Source organism: Capra hircus, chromosome 7 (genome assembly GCF_001704415.2).
Source record: "Capra hircus breed San Clemente chromosome 7, ASM170441v1, whole genome shotgun sequence".
In the NCBI taxonomy this organism is placed as follows: domain Eukaryota; kingdom Metazoa; phylum Chordata; class Mammalia; order Artiodactyla; family Bovidae; genus Capra; species Capra hircus.
This window is the reverse complement of record NC_030814.1, coordinates 84,104,580-84,120,300: the sequence shown is the minus strand read 5'-3', so window position 1 is coordinate 84,120,300 and position 15,721 is coordinate 84,104,580. Positions and strand designations below refer to the sequence as shown.

At 39.9% G+C, this 15,721-nt stretch overlaps 1 protein-coding gene across 1 annotated transcript in view; it reads right to left on the bottom strand.

The window, feature by feature from the left end:
* The window catches only part of MEGF10 (multiple EGF like domains 10), a 184,239-nt gene continuing 175,677 nt past the window's right edge, over nucleotides 7,160-15,721 (bottom strand). Inside the window, exons 23-25 of the mRNA XM_005682686.3 lie at nucleotides 11,501-11,545; nucleotides 10,055-10,261; nucleotides 7,160-8,554 (exon numbers count right to left, since the gene is read on the bottom strand). Of these exons, the coding sequence (XP_005682743.2) occupies nucleotides 8,373-8,554; nucleotides 10,055-10,261; nucleotides 11,501-11,545 (434 nt within the window). The 3' untranslated portion in view covers nucleotides 7,160-8,372. The remainder of the gene's footprint in view (nucleotides 8,555-10,054; nucleotides 10,262-11,500; nucleotides 11,546-15,721) is intronic.

The window sequence follows — 15,721 nt, the reverse complement described above, 5'->3', positions numbered from 1 at the left end:
TTCGATCCCTGGGTTAGGAAGATAACCTGGAGAAAGAAATGGCAAACCACTCCAGTATTCTTGCTTGGAGAATCCCACAGACGGAGGAGCCTGGTGGGCTACAGTCCATGGGGTTGCAAGTCAGAATGACTTAGTGACTAAACCATTACCGCCAAAGGATGACTGGCTTGTGGTTTGGTATTTCTAGCTTATCCTGTGCCAGTCTGTCACAGAGAGTCCTTTTTCTCTTTCTGTTGCCACAGTCTCTTCCTGATCTATGCCGATTGGATCAGAGATTTCAAGAAGAATGAAATGGGGCTATTTAACAATCTCCTGTCAAGTAGCCATGCTGTCCTAGGAAGAGAGGAGCTGCTGCTGCAGAAGCATACAAGGCAAGAGAACACGTCAGGCAGGCTTTTACCCTTTCCCACCCTGCTGTCCTCCCCTTTCCTGCTTCCACCCTACACTCTCTCTGTTCAATATATCTTACCTTTGTAAGCACTCTGTTAATTCTACTTGTACCATTTTAATTTTTTCTAGAAAATTCCATGGACGGAGGAGCCTGGGGGGCTATAGTCCATGGGGTCGCAAAGAGTCGGACACGACTGAGCGACTTCACTTCACTTCACCATTTTAATTTTTTCTAGTCTTAGAGTGCAGAAAACTCATCAGGACTTATCTGTTTCCATGTTTTTTCATTAATTCTCTTTCATTTGTCCAGTAGATCCTTTCATATCTGAAAGAGAGATCTAAAAAACTGAAAGATCCACAGTATACAACAGAATAGATTATGGAATTTTTGTTCTATATTTCTTTGGTTACTACTTCAATTGTTTTCCCTTCTGTCTCACTACTGGGTCTCTTGGATGAGTCTTTCCTGAGTCTCTTACTCATACTTACCATTTTTGAAATTTTCTCTTGATTGCATTTCTTAGTAGTTACCATACTTTTTGTTTTTACATTCTTCTATTAAATTGTCAAGTGGGCCTTAGGAAGCATCACTACAAACAAAGCTGGTGGAGGTGATGGAATTCCAGTTGAGCTATTTCAAATACTAAAAGATGATACTCTTAAAGAGCTGCACTCAATATGCCAGCAAATTAAGGAAACTCAGCAGTGGCCACAGGACTGGAAAGGGTCAGTTTTCATTCCAATCCCAAAGAAGGGCAATGTCAAAGAATGTTCAAACTAGCACACAACTGTACTCATCTCTCATGATAGCAAAGTAATGCTCAAAATTCTCCAAGCCAGGCTTCAACAGTATGTGAACCGTGAACTCCGAGATGTTCAAGCTGGTTTTAGAAAAGGCAGAGGAACAAGAGATCAAATTGCCAACATCTGTTGGATCATCGAAAAAGCAAGAGAGTTCCAGAAAAACTTCTACTTCTGCTTTATTGATTACTCCAAAGCCTTTGACTGTGTAGATCACAACTCACTGTGGAAAATTCTTCAAGAGATGGGAATACCAGACCATCTTACATGCCTCCTGAGAAATATGTATGCAGGTCAAGAAGCAACTGTTAGAACTGAACATGGAACAACAGACTGGTTCTAAATAGGGAAAGGAGTACGTCAAGGCTATATATTGTCACCTTGCTTATTTAACTTCTGTGCAGCATACATCAGCCCAGAAACACTGGGCTGGAAGAAGCACAAGCTGGAATCAAGATTGCCGGGAGAAATATCAATAATCTCAGATACACAGATGACACCACCCTTATGGCAGAAAGTGAATAGTAACTAAAGAGCCGTTGATGAAAGTGAAAGAGGAGAGTGAAAAAGTTGGCTTAAAACTCAACATTCAGAAAACGAAGATCATGGCATCTGGTCCCATCACTTCATGGCAAATTGATGGGGAAACAATGGAAATAGTGACAGACTTTATTTTGGGGGGCTCCAAAATCACTGCAGATGTTGACTGCAGCCATGAAATTAATAGATGCTTGCTCCTTGGAAGTAAAGTTATGACCCACCTAGACAGCATATTAAAAAGCAGAGACATTATTTTGCCAACAAAGTTCTGTCTAGTCAAAGCTATGTTTTTTCCAGTAGTCATGTATGGATGTGAGAGTTGGACTATAAAGAAAGCTAAGCACTGAAGAATTGATGCTTTTCAACTGTGGTGTTGGAGAAGACTCTTGCGGGTCCCCTGGATTGCAAGGAGATTGAACCAGTCCATCCTAAAGAAAATCAGTCCAGAATATTCATTGGAAGGACTGATGCTAAAGCTGAAACTCCAATACTTTGGCCACCTGATGCAAAGAACTGACTCACTGGAAAAAGACCCTGATGCTGGGAAAGACTGAAGGCGTGAAGAGAAGGGGATGACAGAGGATGAGATGGTTGGATGGCATCACTGACTCAATGGACATGAGTTTGAGCAAGCTCAGGGTGTTGGTGATGGAGGAGGAAGCCTGGCATGCTGCAGTCCATGGGGTTGCAAAGAGTCGGACGTGACTGAGCAACTGAAATGAACTGATAAATTTTCAAATTGAGAAATCCTTATCTTCAGTTCTAGGAAACTCATTCTGGTCCTATAATTATATGCCTATCTTCCCTGGTAGTTCAGCGGTAAAGAATATGCCTGTCAATGCAAGAGATTCAGGTTCGATCCCTGAGTTGGGAAGATCCCCTGGAAAAGGCAATGGCAATCCATTCCAGTATCCTTGCCTGCAGAGCTCCATGGACAGAAGAGCCTGGCATGCTACAGTCCATGGGATCACAAAGAGTCAGACACGATTGAAACGACTTAGCATGCGCACACTCATACAGTTCAGCAGGCTCTCCCCACACTCCCTTCCCCACAGTGCAGCCCCATCAACTCTCAGTTGTCTTTCCATCTGCATCTGCTTTCAAAGACTTGATGTCTCACTGTGTGTGGAAACTCTTCAGGTTGCCAAGGTCAGCCTTTGACTTTTTGGACAGCTGTATTCTCCAGGATGGGAATGTGAAGTCAGGTCAGTATCTGCCCACAAACCCAAAACCAAAAGTTTAAAAATAATTTTCAAATCCTAAAGAAGATAACATATCATTGGAAGGTGAAATTATATTATTATGGCTCTTCTAAATTATATCTCTAGAAACTAAATATGCATGGAATATTTTTATAGTAAAAAAAAAATAGACCAGGATACATTCACACAAACATGTACTTTTTATAATATTCATTAAATGCTCACTTCTGATTTACTAGCTTCATCACTTACCTGGTTATTGCAAACTGGCTCCAATCCTTAGATAATTTTTCATAATAGTTATGATAGCTAACATTTTCCAACTATCTACTATGTATCAGGCACTAAAGTAAGTGTTTTGTAGGTATAATTAAAGTTACTAAATTCTCACAAAACCCTTTGTAATAGGTACTATTATTTCCAACATATTATAATATAGAAACCAAGGTCCTAAGAAGTTAAGTGACTTAGCAAAGTTATGCAGCTAAAGTAGATGCTTTATCCCTTTCATGAAATAATGAGCTACTTGAGCTCACATCTTCTGTATCTCTGCAGCCCCAACTGCTCGTGGCACTCAGTTCAGTTCAGTTCAGTTCAGTTCAGTCGCTCAGTCGTGTCCGACTCTTTGAGACCCCATGAATTGCAGCACGCCAGCCCTCAGTAAGTAAACAGTGATTGAGAGAAGCAGCAATGCTTTATTCATATCTGAGCCCTAGAACAGAGGGCTATAAAGTGCTGCTGCTGCTGTTAAGTCGCTTCAGTCATGTCTGACTCTGTGCGACCCCATAGATGGCAGCTCACCAGGCTCCCCTGTCCCTGCGATTCTCCAGGCAAGAACACTGGAGTGGGTTGCCCTTTCCTTCTCCAACGCATGCATGCATGCTAAGTCGCTTCAGTCATGTCTGACTCTGTGCGACCCCCTGGACAGCAGCCCACCAGGCACCTCTGTCCACAGGATTCTCCAGGCAAGAATACTGGAGTGGGTTGCCATTTCCTTCTCCAGCTATAAAGTGAGACCTCCAAAAAATTTTAAATTATAAAATGAAGCATTAACAGGTTACTGAGATTTAAAAAGCAAATCCACATAAGATAACCTGAAGTTTTTTACAGAGATCTGAATCTCAGGCACTAACCTGGGTTCCAGGGACCCAAATATGAACAAAAATGTTCCCTCTGTCTTTAAAGAACAAGTGTTCTGGAGAAAAAGCAGGTATATAAGCAATTAAGTATAATAAAATATAGTTTTTTTAAAAAATATATATAGTGCTAAGGGATCACATATGAAAAAATATTAAATTTTTTTCCAGTAGCATCATGTTTTTTCTCCTCTTTAATTAACAATAGAATCAAACATAGAAATAAACACTAAGGTTTTTATTAGAAAGTTTATTGCATTAATCTACAAACTCATTTGGTCATATATATAAGAATGTTGTCTAATACTGATGAAAGTTTAATCATCTTTAGGAAAAGAGATATTTGAACACTGAAAGCATTTTTTGTTTGCTACAATCACATACATCCTAATATGTTTCAATTATTTTCCTTTTAAAAATATATATTGCGATTTGTTCATATCAAAAGGAAGCCTAGACTAAATACTGAGCTAGAATAGACAGACTAGTGTTAGGCATCAGTATTAAGGGGACCCTAAAACAGCAACTGGCCATACATCTTTAGTTACTAGACAAACACCCGTGTGATTCACACTTACACATCCAGGTACCCGTCCATGACTTAAAGCCTTTAAGACCAACACACCTCTTAAATATTTAATATGAATAATTAAGACATGTTACTTAAAGATAGAAAATCTATTATTTAAAGGACATAACCCTAAAACTCAATTTTTAAAATGATTTCATCTCATTTTAAGTGATACGCAAACTAACATTGACATGACCCTAAACGGTATCGTAATACTCTTTGCAACTCTTGTAATATTTATAGTTTAAAATCCCAATAATTGATAACTATTATTGTGACTCTGAGGTCAAAATGGTTACATTTTCATCAAGTTGTTTGCATTTCTCACAATATAAAGTCATTGTGCTAATGGATTTGCTTGGGCTTGATAACTGTCCTGTTATAAAATTCCACATTGGTTTTCCTGAATTTGGTGTATAATGTTCCAGAGAGATAATGAAAACACATTAAGCTCCCTGTTAACATTACTGCTGTAGCATAGGAGAGAAATTTATATCAAACATTGTAAATAATTATGAAATATTCTTTATCATATAATTAACTACAAATAATTTTCTCTGTATTAAAGCAAGCATACAAACTATCATTTGGGCCAGTTTTGATGTATTTATATAGAAATACAAATAGGTTATAAATTTTCTGATACATCAACCTCTAGAGAAAGTATAATAGTTTGGCTGACATCCCTACAATGAATGGTTTTTGGTACATGTCACCAAGCTCATTCACTTCTTTGACCACAGTAGGATATAGAGAAGAGATTATTTTTAAGGTTTCAAATTAACATGGGTTCCCTGGTGGCTCAGATGGTTAAGAGTCTGCTTGCAAAGCAGGAGATCTGGGTTAGATCCCTGAGTTGGAAAGATCCCCTGGAGAAGGAAATGGCAATCCACTCCAGTATTCTTGCCTGGAAAATCCCATGGACAGAGGAGCCTAACAGGCTACAGTCCATGGGGTTGCAAAGAGTCGAACACAACTGAGTGACTTTACTTTCAAAGGTCATAAAAACAGATTCACTGTGTACAAAGCATAACATTACCATTAAATCAAATTTGATATATCTGAAAAAGCCCCAAACATTGTAATTTCAGAGGAAAAACAGTCAGATTCTTTTGTCTCCAATTCTCATTCTGACAAAAGTGTTTTTAACCCAAAGGTATCTTTACCCAAGTCTTTGTCAAAGTATCTAGACATTTTTTACCTTTCAACTAGATCTGTTCAAATATAGCGTGTAGTTTCACAATATCCACAATGGTGTGTGTAGGAATTGCTTCCGGTCCAAATGTCGTCTTAGGACACCAGCCATCCCGAGGAGGCGATCTGTCAGAAAGATCGCACGGGGAGGAACACCAGTGCCCCTCTGGACCCGCCTCTGTTTCCTAGGTTTTCTATTTACATTGCTGTTGCCTTGGGACATGAAGGTTTCATTTTTAAGAAATAGGGGAATGAGGGAAAAAAAAAAAAAGGTGTCTTTTTGTTTTTAAAACTTATCTCCAGGGAGTAATGGGAAATCTCAACTTACCATGGAGCTCTGAAGAGATGAATCTTTAAAGCGGAAAGCTGTCTTCTTTTTTCTAACCAAAAAGGACTCTTATGTGGTTATGAACCCAACTGTCTCAATTAGATCTCTATTCCCTAGAATCAAGGGCCAACCAGCAGGTCACTGTTGAAATAAATCAATTGTTTCTAAGGTGTGTTCAGGGCAATTCCCATTTCCCTGAATGAACTTCGGAGTTCCCTGAAAGAAACAGCCATCAAAGAAGTATATTTGTTCTCTCATCCACCTGATCAAACCAACATCAGAGGTGCAGGTGTGTGACATGAAAGCACAGGATATCCCAACTCGGTGACTGGCGAGGACAATGCCTTCTGTGTACCACTGGCAGAATGGGAATACAATATGTATTTGTGAATTGACTCGCTGACACAGGACACTGCATAGGTTTTCACGTCTTTAAAAGATGGATGGCCACTGTTTTCTCTTACAAAATTGCTTCTTCATTCAGCTTTCAGCCCCCTTCAGGTTGCCCAGATACATCAAAGAGAAACTGGTTTCCTTGCATGGAGTCAGCATTCTCCTGAGGTAACTCCCCTGGAGTGAAAAGTGTTAACTACATTAAGAATACACAAGGTGAATATCTCTTCTGGTTGGCCTGTTAGAGTGCACATTTAAGCCCAATGCAGGATAATTATTCATAACGCCTTCATTTACTTTCAAAAGTGTCCCAGTTTGGATAATTGATTATATGATCACCCTAATGAAGGTCTTCAGTAAGATCAGTCTGTAGTGATTCCCCCTTCCTCTTCCCTTCGGTTTAACCAAAACTCAGGACCCATCAAGAGGAACTCCATTTTGGAATATTTAAATGCTTCTCCATTACCATTATAAATCATTTACTTGTTACTATACTATTTTAGTAATGCCCCATTTTAATGGATTCGACTTACATATCTTCTTCTCTTCCCTCCAAAAGAAACAAGAGCAATACATTTTTCTGAAGCAAAAAGAAAAGTGGCCATAACACAAGAAACAATAAACATATAATATTTTTTTCATTAACAATCCAAACACTACAAAACATAGAATATACAACTTAAAAATGGAAATACAAATTAATGAAAAATGGGGTACATATCATATTAGCAATGCAAAAGACCAGCTTAAGCATAGTTTCTCTAAATCAACAATTAATCAAAGGAAAGTGCCCTTTTCTCAAATATGCACAAAAATATTTCGGTCACTTCTAGGGAAAACTTAATCAAAACTTTCTGCTAATTCTATATTACAGCATGTATTACTAATGGCTTACAAAACTTAAGCATCATCTTACACCTAACATTTACAACCTTTTCCAATCATTAGACACTCATTCAATCCAATCTGTCAAAAATAAAATTATTTCATTTCTATATGTATGAAATAATTATTGATATGTTATGGATCTCAAGTGGTCAATGTGTATGATTGGGACAGTGATCAGAATAATGTCTTGGATCTAAAATGGGCCAAGAAACAGAGAAGCATCTCTGTCTGGCACATCTGTGTATTCATTGCTGCAGTAATTCTATTACTTCTAAAGTAATTCTAAATGTACATGTCCTCATCCTACAAAAAAAGTCTAAAGTTTTCATATGTAAATTTGCTCTGCACCTCTAGAGTTTATGTGGAGTCTGTCCAGTAATGTCACTTGACAGAATGTTTCCTGCTGGGTTCCTATTATTCTCACAATAATGAGTCCTGCTGAAAAACGTTAAACAATAAGGACTCGATGAGATGGCCCTTTTCTTCTATGTGTTGAGCATGTGACACTTTAATGAAGTAAATTTCATGGTAAAATGCACAATCCTAGGTACAATTCTACGATGCAAATGAGAAAGAAAATATTTAAATTTTAATTTTTCAAGCAACAATACCAACATCCACTGCAACCCGTGTCTCTGAAAGAGTCTTGCACGGTCATGCTTTTAGCCAAGATTTTACGATAAGTCATGCTTCATGGGTGCAGTTCTAATACTAACAAAAATGGGAAATCACATTGATATCTCCTTCTGAGCCACCTGTATAAGAAGGACATATGGTCAGTTAGCCTCAGCTTTGAGCTTTTGGGTTCATCTCCAACAATTGCCTGTGAAGTAGATTAACATTCACATAGGGTGGCAAACTTGAGGATGGAGAAGAACCAAACTGCAGTTCTGGAAAGGGGTCCAGTGGCTACCCAGTGGTCTTTGGTGTCATTCACTGCTGCTGCTGCTGCTGCTGCCACCGTCCTCTTGCTTGGGGGAGGATGAACTGTCTCGGACTGGCAACAGGTCGTAATGGCAAGGGATGTGACTGTTCTTTGGGAGGTCATATGGATCCTGGGTGCGATGCCCATTATTGTTGAATATTCCTTGGACAACACTCACTGTAGGTTCTGTGACAACCAGGGACACATTAATTGATAAACAACGGGAAATTTAAAAACATACAACATGGCAATTCATGCAAGTATCAAACACGCCAGAGGAATGTTCATAAAAATATAAGAAAGTATTTTAAAAAACAAACAGTCCTTGTGTAATCCCATAGAGGTGACTACTCTGTGGTTGGTAACCCACTGACACTTACAAACGATGTTCAGAACAAAGGGTGACTGTGTGGTTGGGATGAAGACGTCAAGGGAATATAAAGAAACCCTGGACATGAATCACTGTCTGTAAAACCTGGGAGATAATCTAGTCCAAGCCCCTTCCTGTACAGGTAACAGCAACAAGGTCTTTGGCGATCACTTGATTCATGGAAACGTGTAACAAGGTCACAGCTTTAGGGTTCAGAACTCAGGCTTCCAGCTGTGTTCCCATCTCACAGTGGTGGGCTTAGGGGACAATTCAAAAGGGAACTGCTGTTCACTTCCAAAAATGAATTTAGTTCATCCTGGTTTCCACTTTAAAAAGCTGTCTTACTACTGTAAAAAGAGTCACATATCTTTCTGTGACATTTCTATGGCATAAAATGCATGACTGGTGACCAGAGTTAAATAAGTCGCTTCATTTACAAGGACAGTTGACCCTTGAACAACTCAGGGTTAGGGCTGCTCCACACATAACCCCAACCCACCACAACTTAAAATCCATAGTCAATTTTTAAATTGGCCCCACTATTTATCATCTCACATCCTTGGATTGAACCAACAGAAGAGTGCATAGAAGTGTAGCATTTACTAGTGAAGAAAATCTGTGTATAAGTGGATTCATGCAGTTCCAACCCATGTTGTTCAAGAATCAACTAGAATAGAGAATTTTTTTAGATTCAAATCATAAATACTGGGAAAGATATAGAGAAAGAAAAATGAAAATATAAAGCTCTACTATCTAGCCCAGGATTGCTCTGGTATGTTTTAGCTTCCTCAAATGGATGTGCAAGGGGCAATCAAAATAATATTAATTGAATTCTTATTAATTTGTATCAGATTCACAGCTGGGAATATTACTGATCTATTAGACAAATCTAAAAGTAAAATGTTAAAATTCTGTTAAAAGCATTATATTGGTATAATGGATGCAACCAGGAAATGGAACCATCTGTTTAATCCACTTGAACCATTTGTTTTGGCTAACTCAACATATTAGCTAATATGATACATATGCTGTTCCACATGCATGCTAAAATATTCACTATGGTTACAAAACAAAAAATGGATAGCCAATGAGGTAAGAAAAAACCTACTTTGACTTTTCAAAATAGTATTTTTCCTGGAAAGTTCATTTGACACCAACTAATATGATCACCATAAACACAGGCTGAATTTAAAATACAGACCATTATTTACCATAAAATGTATATAAACTGAACTACTGTATTCTCAAGGACTTTAAAATTGTTTCAAAAGAATATTCTCATTCACTAGATTCTTTCTTTGGTTAAGAAAACTTACCAACTTCATAGACATTCTTGTTGGCAGAAGCTGAGTTATTGATCTCTGCATATGGGGAATCTCTCCGCGCTGGTGACTTCATCTCCACATAACCACACTCTGAGTGTTTGGGAATAAGGATAGGTGGGTCTTTAATAGTGGCATATGGGTTTTCAGAACTGCTTAGGGAGCAGTTACTTGAATTATATTCAGAATGCTTCCCCAGGTCTGTGAAGAGAGACAGAGGGGTGAAAAGCAAACGCTATTTCATAGGTAACAACATTTATTTTCTTGGCGATTAACAGATTACTTCTTTTTCTTTGCATCTAGTTTTCTATCATTTCTAACGACAAAAAGAATACTATCCATTCTCCACTTATTTTGGAGAAAACCAGCTATAAAATTACCCAACCACAAAGTAATTGTGGCTCCTCTCTAAGGTGAGGGTCAGTGCAAACATCATGGATTTGATTTCATTTTCTGACTCTCTGTGACCCCATGGACTATACAGTCCATGGAATTCTCCAGGCCAGAATACTGGAGTGGGTAACCGTTTCCTTCTCCAGGGGATCTTCCCAACCCAAGGATCGAACCCAGGTCTCCTACATTGCAGGTGGATTCTTTACCAGCTGAGTCACCAGGAAAGCCCCTTTTATTATCACACTCAGATAAAATTAACTCCACTCTATTTTACTAATAGTCTTTGGATCCTCAAAGGCTTTGACCAAGACCTCACATGTTGCTGGCTCCAGGAGCACAAGGAGGTTCTATTTTGATGGTGAGGAAGGCAACTGCACTGTAAGGCTTCCTCGTAAAACCTCAGGTCTAGGTACATGAAGTTATTATTCAAATTCTTCTCAAAAAGCTGTCTTCAGTGAACATGTAACCAGGCTGACCTCTTCCTCTTTTCCCTGCTTCTTCCTTCTTCATATTTCTCCCTCTCCATTAGCCATATTTCTTTGAGGGGAATTATGCGTGTTTTCCCAGCAAACTAAGATCTTGGTTCTCTAAAACTTCTGCTCTAACAGGATCCACCTACGTTCACACTCTTGCTGGCAGTCAAACCTGGCTGCGGGTTTGTTAGAGTAATTTACCACACTAACTCTCTTCCGAGGCGGCACTACTGGTAAAGAATCCACCTGCTAATGCAGAAGACATAAGAGACGCAGGTTCGATCCCTGGGTCAGGAAGATCCCCTGGAGAAGGGCATGGTAACCCACTCTAGTGCTCTCGCCTGGAGAATATCATGGGCAGAGGAGCCTGGCAGGCTATCGTCCATGGGGTCACAAAAGAGTCAGACACGACTGAAGCAACTTAGCACGCATGCACGCACCACAGTAACAATGCTACCTTTTCTCTGGAGCGCCAATTTTTCTGGTTTAACAAATTATTTTTGTCTCTGAGATTAAAAAACATTTTAAATTGTGATTCTGATAAATGTATTTCTTCTGCAAATTCAGGCAATACCTTTCAAGGATTTTCCCATATAACTTCTGTCAAGTCCAAAAGCACCTGTGACAAAGGAAGAAAAAAAAAATCCAGTGAGAACTGAAAGGAAGAGGAAAAAAAAAAAAGGAAGGGTAAACCCATCTAATATTCTCAGGTCACTGAAATATGATGGTTTGGGCACCCACAGTCTCCCCACTGCAGGAAATAACCAAGGCTGCTGTTCTCCAAACCTCGACACTGGATCACTTGGGTCAGATGTTGCAGTACTTCAGAGTTAACAAAATGTTATGGATCATCCTGAGCTTTCTCCTGCCTGTTTCAGTGGCTTTGGGAAAGGCTGGTCAACATGGGGCGGACACCGAGGAACCAATGAACCAAGAAGGTTGACTTGATTCAAGGTTGCTCAGTGGAAAGGACACAGCCAGGCAGACTTGAGACAACGGACTGGGACTCCATCACTGGTTAGCTGCATGACTTTATGCAAGACATTCAACTTGCTGAGCCTCAATTTTCATTATCTCTAAAACAGGGAAAACACAACTCACCTTCTAAGCCTCACAGGGTTGTTGTGAACATAAAGTGAAACAGACCATATGGAAAGGCGTTGTAAACGCTGAGGTGTCGTATAGATGAACAGTATTTCAGTTACCGTAATACTTTTTTAAAAAATTGATTTTGCTGACATATACTTGATTTACAATGTGTCAGCTTTTGTGGTAGAGCAAAGTGATTCAGTTATACATATATTTTTTCATTATAGATTATTTTAAGATATTGAATATTGTTTCCTCAAGAATCTGCCTGCAATGCAGAAGACCCAGTTTCGATCCCTGGGTTGGGAAGATTCCCTGGAAAAGGGAATGGATATCTATCTACTCCAGTATTTTTGCCTGGAGAATTCCATGGAGAGGAGCCTGGTGGGCTACAGTCCTTGGGGTCCCAAAGAATCAGACACAACTGCGTGATTAACACTTGTACTTTCCCTATACAGTAGGGCTTTGTAATCTACATATAGTAGTTTATATGTGCTAATCCCAGACTCCTAATTTATTCCGCGCCCCACCCTCTTCCCCCTTTGGTAACCATAAATTTGTTTTCTATGTCTGTGGGTATATTTCTGTTTTGTAAATAAGTTCATGTGTATCATTTTTAAAGATTCCACATATAAGTGACATCACGTGGTATTTGTCTTTATCTGATTGATTTACTTCATATAGTACGGTAATTTCTCGGTCCACCCATGTTGCTGAAAATGCATTAGTTCATTCTTCTGATGGCTGAGTGGTATTCCATATGTAGTAATACACACATGCATACCACATCTTTATCCATTCATCTGTCGATGGACATTTAAGTCTCTTCCATGTCTTGACTATTTGAATAGTGCTACTATGAACGTGGAGTGCACGTATCTTGTTGAATTATAGTTTTATCTGGATATATGTCCAAGAGTGGGATTGTTAGATCATATGTGCATGCATACGTGCAGTTACTTCAGTCGTGTCTGACTCTTTGTGACCCCGTGGACTGTATCCCATCAGACTCCTCTGTCCGTGGGATTTCACAGGTAAGAATACTGGAGTGGGTTGCCATGCCCTTCTCCAGGGCATTCTTCCCAACCAAAGGGATTTAACCCACATCTCCTGTAGTGGCAGGCGGATCCTATACCACTGAGCCCCCAGGGAAGCCGTGTTAGACCCTATGGTAGCTCTACTTTTAGTTTTTTAAGGAACTTCCATACTGCTTTCCATAGTGGCTGCACCAATCAGTTACCATAACACTTCGTGTGTCACAACACCCTCAGCTGCAGCCTATCTGTAAGCAATCCAAGGTATCTGCAATTATTCTTTAATAGAATGTTATGGATTTAGGTTAAAAACAGAAAGTAAAGTAGTAACTTGTGATGACTACTCAATAACTCTGAGAAGGGTAAGAAAATTACTTCCCTGCATGGCATGTCTGTGCATTATTTTCTTAGAGTGATACTGAACTCAAGTTCAGAGGGTGATATTCCCTGGGGATACACATTTGCGGAGAAAGAGGGAGGATCCCTGAAGGAGAGAGTGTGTGTCTACTATCAACTGTTAGAGGACACGAAACAGGGATGTCTACCTCTCAGGCGTGCTCTCTTGAGTCTGGTATGTGAAGAATAGCCAGGCAAGCTTCCAGATGGTGGGAGAGGCACCAAGTTGTTCAGGAAGACAGGATAAAAGGATGCGTGGTGAAGAATTTGCCTTACCATAAAGAGATCTGGCCTTTTTGCCCTTGGTTCCTGAGAGGTGATCTCTAAGTCCTTGGAATGTCCTGCCCAATACGAGTGTTTCTTTTACTTGGGGGCCTGGACAGTCTAACAACAGTGATTTATGTGAGGGGGTTGAGCCACTTGGTATCAGCTCACCCTCCAGATGGACTGAAGACTAAACTCAACCAGATGGACAGTCAACCATGTCTCTGTGACCAAGCCCCCCTAAAACCCCTAGACACTGATGCTGAAGTGAGCTTCCCTGGTTGGCGACACCCTGCGTACTGTCACACATTGTTGCTAGGAAAACTTAGCACTTTCTATGATTCCATTGGAAAAGGACAACTGAAAGTCTCACACTGTGAACTTTTCTGGACTCTGCCCCGTGTGATTTTAATCTGTATCTTTTTGCTGCAATAAACTGTAACCATGAGTGTAATAGCTTTTAGTGAGTTCTGTCTTTATAGTAAATTATTGATCCCAGGGCAGTCTTGAAGACCTTCAAATTTGTAGTTGCTATCAGAAGTGAGGCTGCTCTGAGGGATTCCGGGACTTATTAAAGTGACCCCATGTAGACGAGCAGGGGCTGTGGCCTGAGAGCAGCCTAATCAAGGAAGTCTACACTACCCTTTGCCTAATTCTCTTGGCCACCTCCAAGCTGTGGCTAAGTCTTTTTAAATGTCCATCTTGATCTTAGCTGTGCAAGGTCTAGCCTTCCCCAAGGGATGAAAGCAACATGGAAGGATAACAACTTAGGGAATAAGAGTGGGGCTATGAGATTAGCCATGCTTGGTAGACTCCCTCTCTTCTGCCCTGGCTGATCAGAGCGCAGTTTTAACAAAGGAGCAAGTGGGCTTTCTCATAAACTCCCATCTGTCTCAGTCTCTGAAGAGGTGTTTTCAAATGCTCAAATTAATCTACTTCATACAATAAGCCAGAACATGATCCTTATCTCTATTTTTTTTGTGTTTTTGTTGTTCAGTTGTGTCTGACTCTTTGCAACTCCATGGACTGCAGCACACCAGCCTACTCTGTCCTCCAACATTGCCTGGAGTTTGCTTAAATTCATGTCCATTGAGTCAGTGAAGCTATCCAATCATCTTAACCTCTCCTTAACATCTACCCCCTTCTCCTTCTGCCTTCAATTTTTCCCAATATCAGGGTCTTTTCCAGTGAGTCAGCTCTTTGCATCAGGTGGCCAAAGTATTAGAGCTTTAGCTTCAGCAACAGTCTTTCCAATGAATATTCAGGGTTGATTTCCTTTAGGATTAACTAGCTGGATCTCCTTGTGGCCCAAGGGACTCTCAAGAGTCTTCTCCAGCACCACAATTCAAAAGCATCAGCTCTTCAGCACTCAGCCTTCTTTATGGTCCAACTCTCACATATGTACATGACTGCTAGAAAAACCATAGCTGTAACTATACAGACCTTGATCAGCAAAGGAATGTCTCTGCTTTTTAATACTCGGTCTAGGTTTGCCATAGCTTTTCTTCTAAGGAGCAAGGGTCTTTTAAGTTCATGACTACAGAGATGATTTGCAGTGATTTGGGAGCCCAAGAAAATAAAATCTGTCACTGTTTCCATTTTCTCCCCTTCCATTTGCCATGAAGTGATGGGACTGGATCTCTATTTTTTTTACAAATGAACAAATCAGTCTTGAGAGGGTGAGTGCAAGCGTCATACCACAGAACCAGGAATAGATTTCAGGGCCTTTGCGTCAAATTCTGGGCTCTTTCAGACAGCATCACAACTTTTCCATCATTTAAAACACTGCACACTTCATTATCCATAATGAGCCATATTCTGTTCTTTGTAAGAGAAGACTTTTTCTACGCCACAACTTCACAGGGATATTAAATGCAGAATTACTTTTGGATGGGAACAAACCAAGGAGATCCAGAATTTCCAATGAAGACTTTATGTTCCTAATAATCAGTCCCTTGGGTCTCACTGAGACAGAAAGCAGAGAAATTTATATGTGACCATTACAGTGACTG